We start from the raw sequence: 12,984 nt of genomic DNA on the forward strand, positions 1-12,984 counted from the left end.
CATGCTTGGGGTAATAAAGTAGGAATATGTAAGAACTGGATTTTCAGAGTAGGCTGATTAAAATATTTCTCTGATAAAATAAGTGTCTTTTTATTTCTGTTGGAACAGATGAAGCTGTTGTGCTCGCAAATGGATCTCCGGTCTGAGCCGTCCAATCAGCAGGTGGCTCGCCGGACAGAGGGTGAAGCGAGGCCACGCCCCCCCGACCCAGAGGTGGACTGTGGCACGCCCATCTCACTGACGTCCAGAGCAATCAGGCCCATCAAAGATTAGCCCAGCAGGTTCACTGCAGGTAAATTCATTTGAAGCCTTTAACAACCTGGTCGTATTGCAGATTGAGGCACAGCCATTAAGCATACCAGCATCAGTCACCTTCATATTAAGGATAGTGTTTGATTTGATCAGGGATGTATAAGTCCAGTCCTGGAGGGCCGCAGTGTCTGCAGGTTTAACTCCAGTCCTGGAGGGCCACAGCGTCTGTGGGTTTCTATGGTTTCATTTCAATTGGCAGGCATTTTAGGCCTTGGACACAGGTTGTTTGGAATCTAACCAATTTCTGACCTGACACCGCTGAATTAGATACTGATTTTACCGTTTAAACGGGTAAACCCCTGGATTGTATTCACCCTGTATCACACAGATGAGTGCACACACATGGGATCATTTACACTGATAAAAAATGTGTTTTCTCTTTTAATTATGAGCAGGTTATGATCCTGTTATATTTAAAGACTTTCTTTCAGAAGCTTTGAACTTATAAGCACTAAATGAAGTGCATGAAATCAAACGATTGAAAATGCTCTGTTGAACTAGAGAACCTATGAAAAAGAAGCGGATGAAGTTCTCACTCACCGTGTTGGGCTTTTCTGAGTTATTTTGCTGTTGTGTTATATAGGTCAGAACAGCAGGTTTGGAAGACTGATGGTGAATCCTCATTAGGAGCACTAACAATGTGACTTAAGTCAGCCCTCAATCACCAGTGCCATCTAGTGAGCATGGTAATGGAGTAGGGGTTTCACTTCATTACACACACACATTCAGGTGCCATACACAATCACAATCAAACATACACATAGACGCGCACGTACACGCGTTCACATGCACGCACAAACACACACATGCATAAAGACAAGCACCCAATCTCGCATGCACACATTTGCGCGCAGTATGTGCAAACAGTGTAAACCAATGGATCTTTATCTCGCAGCGTCACGCTGAAAAAATGCCTGAAATTAACACCCAGTAAGTTTTCTCATCGCTCCTTTCCACCGCAACCGAACTGCTGCGAACGAACTGCCCGTGTAGGTAAAGTCGCTTTTGCTTTTTATTTATCTTGAAGTTCTCAGGAGGTCAAACGCACACTGTAACCGTGTTGTACAGGGGTACAGCATCCGGAGAATCCGTCCCTTTCTCACCGCCTACTCAACCCAGCTCCTGGTCCAAGCGATGGTACTGTCCCGCCTGGACTACTGCAACTCTCTTCTGGCTTTGCCTACCTGGCATCTGCCATCAGACCCTTGCAACTCATCCAGAATGCTGCAGCTCGTCTGGTCTTCAACCTCCCCAGACACTCCCACGTCACCCCCCCTGCTCACTACCCTCCACTGGTTGCCTGTCATGGCTCGCGTCAAATTCAAAACATTGGTCCTAGCATACCAGGCAGTCAAGGGATCAGCCCCAGCATACCTCCATAAGATCTTCAAACCCTACATGCCAGCACCTCCCCCTCATCGCACTTGTGCTTCCCGGTCACGTCTCCTGTCTGTTCTGGCTCCACGATGGTGGAATGACCTTCCCGTGAAGGTCAGAACAGCGGAGACCCTGACCACCTTCAAGCAACGACTGAAGACTCACCTCTTCAGGCTGCACCTCGCCCCATCCCTCCCTACCTCCCTGTACTCTCTAATTGACTATGTAAGCTTAGGTTTGTAGCTAGGTAAGCTGTTTATCTTAGTTTATTTCAGTTATTGCACTCGTGCCTACTTAATTATTGCTTGTATTATTTGCATAGACTGCTTTGTTGCTGCTTTTGTTTGTGTTGATCAGATTAACCTACAGGGTCCAAGTTTAACTACGCGGTCGCTCCCTGAACTGTACTTCCCTCTTGGGTTTTCAACACACTTGTTCCTGGTTATGGTTATATACTTTGTTGTACGTCTCTCTGGATAAGAGCGTCTGCCAAATGCTGGTAATGTAATGTAACCTAAACAGAAACTTGGGTACATTTTAGATGCTTTTAAGACGCCCGCCAGTACACATCTGGGTCGTCCAATCAAACACTCTTCCCCGGTGGTTAAATGAGAGCACCATTCCAGTTTGAGTTACTGTCAGTTTGCCACCTATGGTAGGCCGAGGCCGTGTGCAGAGGATTTTCAGAATCGATATTCTGAATACTGGCGGTGATTCACCATTCGCTATTGCATTCTTAGAAGTCGTTTTGAAAGTAAGCTTTTGCAGGTCCTTTAGGGTGGCATCTCTGTGTCAGAATGACTAAAATCAGCGCTGAAGTCGAAGAAACAGCATTAAAGCCAGTCATTTAGAATGTGTTTTTTTTCCTGTCGTACTTTCGCAAAATGACAAATTTTGTCACCGACTGTTAACTCCCGACTGCTGCTTCTCTCTCTCTCTCTGGAGTAGTCATTTTAGCGACCACGGTGCAGTTTTGCGTGTCTGCGCGCTGTTAGCCTGCAGTAGAATTTCAGCAAGGCCGACTGACTTAGCCACCGTCTCCAGCGCGTCGTCCTGAATTAAGATGCCAGTAATTCGCGAGCAAACCGAGAAGCTTTCGTTTTCTTCCGTGGGTGGGGCCAAGTGTTTTTTTTTTTGGTTTTTGTTTTTAGTGGCTAGCTCCTGTTAGTCTCATTTCCTTTTTGATCAGAAGCAGGTAAAACCAGGCCAAATAACACCTTTTTTTTTTTTTTCTTAACTTCCGTCATGCAATTCAGTCTTTAATGTGTCACCGTTTTTAATTGGTTCTGCCTAATAAACAACGGTTCTTTGCCCACATCATTTAAATGTAGCCAATTGAAAAGAGCTTGCGTGGAGGAATAAGAAAATAATTTCTTCGCTCAATGATAACTGGCAAATTAAAAACATATTATAGATTTTTTTTTTTGCTTGGGTTTATGAGTCGGCAATGTTAGATTTGATTGAGAATGAAACAGGTCCTTTTTTTTTTTACCCAGAAGCCGATCAGTAGCGCAAGCTGCGGTCGGAGGGTGTGACCGAGCACTCCCTTCTTTGTCAGTGTTTCCATGACGACCCCAAAGCCCCCCCTCCCCGGCCCCCTTCTCCTCCACAGCAGCGATATCAGCACATCAACACCCCCCCACCAACCCCCCACCCCACCCCCCCCACCCCGCACCCCCCCCGCCCATGGCTGCTCGAGTCACTGCCGCAGGCCGCAGGGCTCCGTACAGGGACGGCGCTAATGGCGACGGCTGCTTTCGTGTGAGAGCCTTCAGTGTGCAAACTCCATTAGTTGGCTGAGGGGGGGGAAAGGGGGCCAGCTCTACCCCTATACAACCCGCAGACCCCCCTTCCCCGCCCCACCTGGGCCCCCCGGCTTACTGCGCCTCTGTTGTGGGCAAACCGATTCCCGCTTATCGCGAGCGGGCGGCGAGATAGCGGCGCATTGAACCTGAGACCACCGCCGACGCAAGCGGGGGGAGATCTTAAAAGGGCCGGGTGGGGTGGGGCGCGCGCAACGCCCCGCTTGTTCCCTTCAGAAAACCGCTCCGTTTTCGTTTGGACAGGGTGCAGAGCCTGTACCTGCCATCACGCCTTCACTGTGTAGGTGCAGGAGTACGCTACCAGGGAGGAAGGAAGGAACACACGCACACGCACGAAAAACTTTGTTCCGTTCACAGAACGAGTCCCCCGCCATTTTGCTGAGTCGCTCTTGAGCAGCAGTCAGGTGTTGCGATGGATTCCGTTCCGGAATTTTCCTCCTCCTCCTCCCTCTGGAGGCCTGTGTTCGCACAGGACGGACCCCTCTGAGCTCTCCCCTGCCTGCCACCCACAGCTGCAGGGGATTGTGGGTACAACACTAAGGCCTGACCTCCTCAGGAATGAAAGCAAGGGCGAATCGGATTGGAAAAGAAATCTTTCTTTTTCTACATCTCTCATTCCCCCCTCTCTTCTCTCTCTTTCTTTATGCTCTCCCCCTCTCTGTTCTCTTTATTCATCCCTTTTTTTTCTGTTGAAAAATTTCAGCTCAAAATCCAAAGTAACAGAATGATGCTAAACGCTAAGGGGAGGGGCTAACAGGGCTAACAGCTGTCTGCCTGTGAGTGCTGCCTTTCACACACTTCAGAACTCCGGGTCTTAACGTGCAAAAAAAAAAAACAAAATGCTATTTTTCCGTCCGAAGCTGTTTGCAAACTGAAAGGCGCCTTCTGTTTTCCCCCTGGCCACAGCGCCCCCCCCCCCCCCCCCCCCCCCACCTTTTTTTTGCTGGTTAAATTACCCATCATGCCCTTGGCCACGTGGGTCACCTGTCATAGGAAGATGAAGCTCCGATCCTGCGGAGCAGCCAGGCGCCGAGGCTCTTATCTCCGCAGCTGCCGGGGCTTTTTAAATTATTCATCTGCCCCCCCCCCCCTCCGCCCCCCGCCATCGCTCCCTCTCCGCCGGGCGAGGAGGCGGTCGCCATGGAAACCTTATCGCAGATCGCAGATTCGGGTTCCGCGGGGTGCTGAAATGAAAGGGAAATTGGGCGCATTAGCATGAGAAGGGGCCGTCTGGAGCGGAGAGGACGCGTCGGCCCGGCAACGCGTCGGCCCGGCAACGCGCGGCGATTCCCGCCCTTATCAGGCCCCACACATCGCCGCTCTCGCTTTCACGGTTTTTTTTTTGGTAATTCTAGGAGGAGGAGAGGCGCACGGCCCGATGGGAGGCCTAAAAGATGTGGTCTCCTGACCTTTAACCCTCTGAAGGGGAGCTCTCCTGTAGTACTCTGTTTGGCCTGTAGGGTGTAAAATAGTGACTGGCTCTCCTGTAGTGCTATGTGGCCTGTAGGGTGTAAAATAGTCGCTGGCTGTCCTGTAGTACTGTGTGGCCTGTAAGGTGTAAAATAGTCACTGGCTCTCCTGTAGTACTGTGGGGCCTGTAGGGTGTAAAATAGCAATTGAATCTTCTGTAGTACTGTGGGGCCTGTAGGGTGTAAAATAGCAATTGAATCTCCTGTAGTAAAGTGTGGCCTGGAGGCTGTGAAATAGTTGTACTCCCTACAGTATAAAAAGTGTAAATGGTAGAGTGAAATTTTAATAAGGGGTGGTTGGTCCATGTGTGTGCATGCGTGCACTCGTGTGTGTGTGTGTGTGTTTTTTGTGGGCGTTGTCTAAACAAGAACCAAGAGCCCTTTTTACAATATTGGTCTGGCCTTTGGAAGATAAGGACTGCTTTGTTTTGAGACAACCCTGAATGCCATTGCAACATCTCGTTCCACGCCAAGGTAGATTATACCCGAAGATTTAACGTGGGTTAATCGTCTTGCAATTTATGTGATTTGGTCTTGATCCTTTTAGTATCCATTTTTGGTGTAATTTTAGAAATTGCCCCCGCCCCCAGCACTGGAACATAGTTAGTGTGAGCTTGCTCAGATCTTCACCTGTAATTCATCAACAACTTGTGCGTGGAGAACTTGTCGGGGATATTGAGAAGCTGGCTGGGACTCCAGCCCAGAACCACCTGTGAGACGACAGTGCTGGCCTCCTCTGGTCCACTGTGCCGATTGGGCTTCATAATTGGGTCTGTGAATAACTTTAGACTTTAAGTGTATGGCCCTGAAAAGCACTGGAGATGGATGTGTGTAAGACGTATGATTGTGGACGCCTTACTGAAGAATCCCGTCGCATCCCAAAGCCGTCGTCAGCTCCATTCTCATAATGAAGCATACAGTTGGCATCCCACTGCCTTTAAGGGGTTAGGAGTCATTTTAGCTTTTCACAAATTGGCTCAGCTGGGGTATATTTCTTTGCACCAGCAGCCAGCAGCCAAATGGGACCCTGGCACCCACTTAACCCCGCCCACTTCAATCCTCCCTCCCTTGGCGATGCCACGGCCAATCACGCGCCACCCTGTGGGACTGGAAAACGCGACGCTTAAACCCGAAATTTAAGCAGGATGAGCACAGCAGCTGAAAATGTTTGGGTTTCTTAAATTACCCGGATGTTTGGACATATTCATAAAAGTTTTGTTAATAGAAGTTTGGTCGGCTAAAAACAATCTTGATTTCCAGCTCCCAACTGCTTGAACTCTTCTGTAGCCACACACACTCCCCTCCCTCCCCGCTCCCTTAATCGCAAAGTACTTATTTCTGTTCCGCCGTTAGCCGACGGGCGTGTCCGTGGGCGGAGCTCTGCGGGGGGCCACAGGTGCATCATCGTTAACACTAATCCTACTTGAGTCACTTCATATCCAACAAAAGCCTAAAAGCACCACCTCCGTCATCCCCCTCTCTCTACTAATGATCTGCAACGATATATATAAATCTAAAACTTCGAATTAAACATCCTTTTTGTTTGTTTTATTTTATTTTTTAATTTAAAGATGACGTTTTGAGTTTTCTGTCTAATTTGGCCATTATTCAGGCCTGGCAGCTTCTCATAATTTAGCTCTTATCTCAGAGAAACACGAGAAGGCGCGTTAGTCACGCCGTTGCCCCCGCCGAATAGCCGCCATTGAATTCCCGCAGATACACCGTCGATTATTTCACAGCTTTATCTTCGCGTTCCAACTCGGCTTTAATATTGGGGTTTTGACTCTTAGTTGGGTAATTTCGTTCTGCTCTTTTCCTCGTTCAACTTTCTGCACTCCTCACGAATTAGCCGTAGGCTACCGAGTCAATTTTTTGTAAATACATCTATGCATTGTTTGGCATAAAACGGAAAATTTAGAAACTGAGAATGTAACGTTTCCAGATTTTAATGAATAGAGGACTCCTTGACACTAAATGTTCATATTTATATATCTAAAATAGGGAGATGATACCAAGCTGGGTGACACGCCCCCCTTCCTGTGTGTTGTGTTTGGCCTTTTGTGATGTGTCCTATTTGTAATTCACTCATTTGTAAGGATAGGAATGTCCGTTAAATAGCAGTGATTATCGTGGGTGAGACCATTCAAAACATGCTGCTTTTGTCACACCAAGTTTTAACATTACAATAATTATGACTGAAAGAAATGGACATGTTTTTTGCGTATATGGTAATGAGACAGAGCAGAACTTGCCGTATATGCGTGCTGTGGAATTACCGTCATTAAACAAGGCCATGACACAGCGGAGTGATCGCGACTGGGGAAATTATTGTTTCTGGAGCACAAATCGCTGAATCTGCATGCATTTCGGATGTTTTAAATAAGCAGAGGCCGTTATCTTTTGCTGATCGGGATCTGCGCCGGGCGGAGTTTCCCTTTGAGTGTAACATTTGCACATGATGACACTGGTCGGGGCTGTGGCTGTCGCCTATGTCCTGTTTAGCCTATACACGAGAAACCCTTCTTAACATGTGTTAAGTCTTAAAATGCCTATTATTTTACAGAGTTTCCGTTTATTTCATTTTATGGAAGAATGGTTTATCGTGAAGGTAGAATTGTGCTCTTTTTGTATAATCGTGGGAAATGTGAGCAGGGCAACTATCTGGGGAGAAATACGCTTTTCTGATTCTCCCACGATTCTCAATATTAATGTGGACTCCATCTCCCCTATGTTAACAATTGTCGTGCATTATCATCTTCATGTAGCCTTCATATTGTTGTTGTTGTTGTTGTTGCATAAAATCAATTTATAAAGCTGTATAGGTTGCTAAAGCTGTTCAAGTTAAGTACCTTGGCTCAAGGGTATAACAGTAGTGTCCCAACTGAGAATCAAAGCTGTTACAAGCCAGGTTGCCTGTCCATTATTCTACATGGTTGCCAGGTTACTGATCATCATGTCCCCAACAATATATGCGCTCACAGATGGGCCTAGATGTGACAGAAACACTCATTGAAGCACTGTACTTTTCAGACTAGTTTTAAAAGAAAAAAACAGGGCTGTTGCATATGTCATCCAGTGTTTTAAGCAACAAGGTGACTCTTAACCCTAACTCGATTTCGGGGATCTTGTTTATCCTCTCACGCCCTCTGGTGAGCGAACTTGGTTTTGATTCAGTCTTGGTTATTATCCGAAAAAAACCCCGGGCAGACGCACGAGCGGACGGTGGACTTTGTTTACACATTACCGCTGCTTAAAATAAATGTGAGAACTGCCGAAGGTCGCCTGCACACAATGCGGGGCCCTCTCTCTCTCGGATTAGTTTACACGGAGCCAAGGCAGACCTACACCTGTCAGTGTTATTTTAAAGTGTCACGCGTATCGCACCACTGATTCACGTTCCGTCCCTTGCCCCTTGAATTCGCTTTCCGGTGTTCCAGTACCCTACAATTATCCCTGGTCTGCCTTTTCCGTCTCTTATTAATGTGTACGTGTTCACTGTTGCAATTAAACTGGGGCATCGTGGCTCCTGCTTTCCTCTTAACAATGAGAAGACAGTGTGGCAGAACAATTATTGGACACCTTGTAAGCTACAGCTACATGACAAGGCCAGTGCCAAAGGGAAACTGCTTGATTTGCTTCAACTCGTGACATAAATTCGAAATAATTTAAATATTCCCCTAGCTACCATGAAGCCGTGTTTTTTGAGCTTGTTGAGCGGGGACACAGAAGCAGCTTTGTCCGATGTCCGTCTTCTGTTTGGGGAAACTGTAACAGTGGAGAGATGCGCGGTAATAGACTGTGACGCACGCTCGTTAAATAACGAGGAAGCAAGCAATGGATGGTCTTTTAATATCTGGATTCCAAACTTTTAAAAAGGGTACTGTTTGAGTTAAAAACTAAATCGTTCATGTCGAAAAATGTTACCTTTATTTGACTTAGTTGCGATTTAAAACGTTACACAATTTAAATTGCATTACATTTTTCATGGGATTCACTGGGTAGTACATAAGGTAAATTTTTATGTTGATATATTCTATATATGTTGATATTATATTTTATGTTGATATATTCTAAACTTAATTCTCTTTCAGTATTGTGATGAGTAATGTAATTGGGTAATATATCTAACGGTTGTACTCAAACGTACCACTAGAGGACATGATAACTTAACAGATAATGTTTTATCTCACACAAAGCCAGTTTTCTGAATACTTTCCAGAGGTGGAAAGCCCAGGGGTCAGAAAGTAAAAGTCCTGCCGTGCGTTTCATCCACCCATGAACTTAGCCAGCTGATTCCACTCATTAGTTCCACCACCTACCTGAAGAATTGTGCTAATTAGCAAATCCAGGTGACTGGAACAAAATACTGGGGAGGACTTTTACTTTCTGAACTTGGATATTCTACTTCTGCTAATACCATGGAAGTTGATGAATGTGTGAATGCCGGTGGCATCTCGGGAGCCTGACTTCTTCCATTTTAAACCGATCAAACTGTTTGCATTCACTTGGTGTTCTGAAAACTGCATGATGATAATTTAATTGTATCTAGTTTCGTTTTGTGATATGGTGAAAGGTTAACATCTTGAGATAGCCTATCTGACAAATGAAAGGGAATTACAGGGTACCATGGTGGAAGTCTCCCATCAAATAATACACAGCTTTGCCAATCAACCCTGAAGCAAGGTGGTCATTATTACAAATCGTTCACCCTTTGTACCACAAGGTTGCACCATAACATTTTATGTGTTTGAATAAAGGTTTGAATTCTTATTTGCGTGCAGGAAAGACTGCTTGTATTTTGCACAGGACTCATTTTCACTGCATAGATAAGACCTATATTATTTATGAGCCGTATTACGCACGATAGATGGTGGCAAAATTCCATTATTATATTATTATAAATATAAATAATTCAGTATCTTTTTTTTCAAGACACATAGGCACGGACTTCTGAAAGACTCGCCTGCGCGAGATGTATGAAGCATTTCTGTGGGCTGTGACAGTGGTCCCGCCTCCTGCGATCTTCCGGCTAATGATTAGTTTGCTTTCAATGTCGATCAACTTGTAGCCGAATACTACAGATGACAGAAATTCCAGTATCAACAGTCTGCACGGGGCTGGACCGGCTGGACAGGGCCCCCCACGCAATCCCGTAAAAGTAAGAATCATGACATTACGACGCATTTAATTTATAGTAGCTCTTAATTTACTTTGAATGTAATGTTTGTAAGTTCGTAACAAATCGTTTTTATGTTGCGTATTTCACAACGAATATTTTCCGTACTGTTCGGTTAATGTCACGGAAAGTATTCGCGACCACAACTTGCAGCTCACTAACACGTCAAACGATTCAATTGATCACAAGGGGTATTAACTTGGATAATTATTCATTAGTTTCGTGAACATGCAATTCAAAGCAATCTTTGTTAGAAAAAATGAAAACTCAATAAAAAATTATTTCTAAAAATGAAATTTAATATTAGTTGGTGCAATGGCGGAAAAATCTAAGCCTAAAACGCAACAAAAAATGTAGTTAGAGTATTTTGAGTATGTGAATGCTTATTTTGTGTGGTTATTATTATCATTATTGCTGTAATGCTAATGACTGTGACACCCCCCAGACCCAGGCGGAGGAGTTTTTTTGCGATGGCCCAGCACAGCCTCTATCTGCTGCGGCACGGGGAGGGGGCGTGGAACAAGGAGAACCGCTTCTGCAGCTGGGTGGACCAGAAGCTGAGCGAGGCGGGCGTGGCCGAGGCCCAGGAGTGCGGGCGGCTCCTGGCGGGCCGGGGCTGCCGGTTCGACCGGGTCTTCACCTCCCTGCTCAGCCGCTCGGTCCAGACGGCGTGGCTGGTGACGGAGGCCATGGGCCAGGAGTGGGTGCCCGTGTCCAAGTCCTGGCGCCTGAACGAGCGCCACTACGGCTCGCTGATCGGGCTCAACCGCGCCGAGATGGCGCAGCTCCACGGCGAGGCCCAGGTGAAGGTGTGGAGGCGGAGCTACGACGTCTCGCCGCCGCCCATCGAGCCGGCGCACCCCTACTACGCGGAGATCTACGACGACCGGCGGTACCTGACGTGCGACGTGCCCCGGGGGGAGCTGCCGCGCGCCGAGAGCCTGAAGCAGGTGCTGGACCGGCTGCTGCCCTACTGGCACGACGTCATCGCGCCCGAAATCAGGGGCGGGAGCACCGTGCTCGTCGCGGCGCACGGCAACAGCTGTAGGGCCCTGCTGAAGCACCTGGAAGGTACTACCCACCCCCCCCCCAACCCCCAAATAAAACACCACGACTTCTCCTACAAACTCGTACAGTTTTACAGAATTGCGTTCATACAGTCATTTTAAAGCAAGCGAGTGGTCTTTAGTTAGCTTCGTGTGTCACTTGACAGGGAGAAGCCCCTTTTGCCTCTCTGGCAGGAGCGGTTCCCAAAATGGCATCCGTGACCCCCTCAGAAAAGGGCAGAGAGTTTGTGTTACGCGGGGGCTACCACCGCGAGAGGCAGCCTGACCTTTAAGCTCTGCAGCGAAGGAACCGCGTTAGATTTACTGTACCTCAGAGATACCTCTCCCGTCCGTGGCATTACAGAATGTGTCCGCATTCACCCAGTATGAAGCAATTAATCTATAACACCGTATTATTTTACACTTAGGGAAGGAATGCTTAAGATATCCTTTGGGTTTATACGATTACGACAAGTCACAATCCCAGTGAATTTAATTTCATAGGTGGCTCATTATCATGTAACATAAGTACAAAGGTGCAATTCTCTGATTCAGACCTGAGGGCCCATTAACATTCATTAGATTTTTATTTATTAAGGCTTATTCGTTTGGAACTTCGGTCTGGTTTCTCCGCCAGGGATCTCGGACGCGGACATCGCCGGGGTGACGCTGCCCACCGGCATCCCGGTCCTGCTGGAGCTGGACGCGGACCTCCGGCCCGTGAAGAAGCACCAGCTCCTGGGAGACCCGGCCAAGATCCAGGCCGCCATCAAGAAGGTGGAGGACCAGGGGAAAGCCCTGCCCAACGGGAAATAAGGGAGAAGGGAGCCGCCCAGCTAACGCACAGTGTTCTCGCAACGTTACTGGAATGTTTTGTCGATGTTAGAATATCGCTACTTCATGGTAGAAACGTTGCGAGAACGTTCTGTGTTTGCTGGGCGGTAGTGCTGAGACGTATACGAGCGGCCTGTCTGTTTCCATTATGGGTTCAGAAACCCCCATAATTCCCTGTGAATTGGGGTCTTCAGCCATGGTCCTTGGAGAGAGGGTCTGCTGGTTTTCTTTGCTTCCCTCCTCATGGAAATTGGATGTACTGCAATATATTTAAATAAAATGTGTTTCAATGTGACAAAATATATTTAAGCACTTCACAATATATAGGAATATATACAAATTATTGCTGCTTTCAGGTAATTGCAATATATTATTTTTTAATTACTCAGGAATATGTTCAGCCTTACATCTTCCAGTGAACCTATATATTTCCGATATATTGCAGTATATGTCATCTTTGTATGGGTGAACATTTGGGTGCTCAATTGAAGCAGTTGACTGCACTTTTAACGGCCTTCCCCTGCTTTCTTGGGTCTTAATTTTTTGCTGTTTATAAGGGGAAGGCTAAATGCAGCAGACGGCTATGTGCTGTTCTCGCTAGTGTTTTAATCTGTCCCATTTCAAACGATCTTTCTCACCTTTCTCATTTAGTCGTCTTTGCTTTCTGTTCGTTTCTCAAGGAAACACCACGGTGACTGCATTTCAACCTTGTGTGAGTTATCTGAATGATATTTTCTGTGGCACGGTGTAAAGATGGCGGCATTAAACACACTGTAAGGATCCATATTTACACATTGTTTTGTGAGGATATGGTTCTTCTCTTCGCCGTCATTTTAAACTTTTCTTGAGCCTGAAAAATACGAAAGTCAGGAGGAACCGGTTTAAATGTGTCCCCGCACTGTCGACGCCTTGAGATTGTTGTTTATTGTTGCTGTTGTTGTTCATGC

The 12,984-nt window shown here is 46.7% G+C and overlaps 1 protein-coding gene across 1 annotated transcript; it reads left to right on the top strand.

The window, feature by feature from the left end:
- The first annotated feature begins 200 nt into the window (after positions 1-200).
- LOC118219313 (bisphosphoglycerate mutase-like) lies at positions 201-12,068 on the top strand. The gene is made up of 4 exons (XM_035402465.1): positions 201-292; positions 10,050-10,139; positions 10,603-11,228; positions 11,841-12,068. Exons 3-4 carry the CDS (start codon positions 10,628-10,630, stop codon positions 12,017-12,019), a joined length of 780 nt encoding a protein of 259 aa, XP_035258356.1. The 5' UTR covers positions 201-292; positions 10,050-10,139; positions 10,603-10,627; the 3' UTR covers positions 12,020-12,068.
- Positions 12,069-12,984: the final 916 nt, after the last annotated feature.

The sequence above is a fragment of the Anguilla anguilla genome, chromosome 19 (genome assembly GCF_013347855.1).
Source record: "Anguilla anguilla isolate fAngAng1 chromosome 19, fAngAng1.pri, whole genome shotgun sequence".
NCBI classification, from domain to species: domain Eukaryota; kingdom Metazoa; phylum Chordata; class Actinopteri; order Anguilliformes; family Anguillidae; genus Anguilla; species Anguilla anguilla.

Excerpts from the sequence above, each read along its gene's own strand:
- LOC118219313 (XM_035402465.1), top strand. The coding sequence starts at position 10,628 with ATGGCCCAGCACAGCCTCTATCTGCTGCGGCACGGGGAGGGGGCGTGG. Across the intron at positions 11,229-11,840 it reads CCTGCTGAAGCACCTGGAAG|GGATCTCGGACGCGGACATC; the intron begins GTACTACCCACC and ends TTTCTCCGCCAG.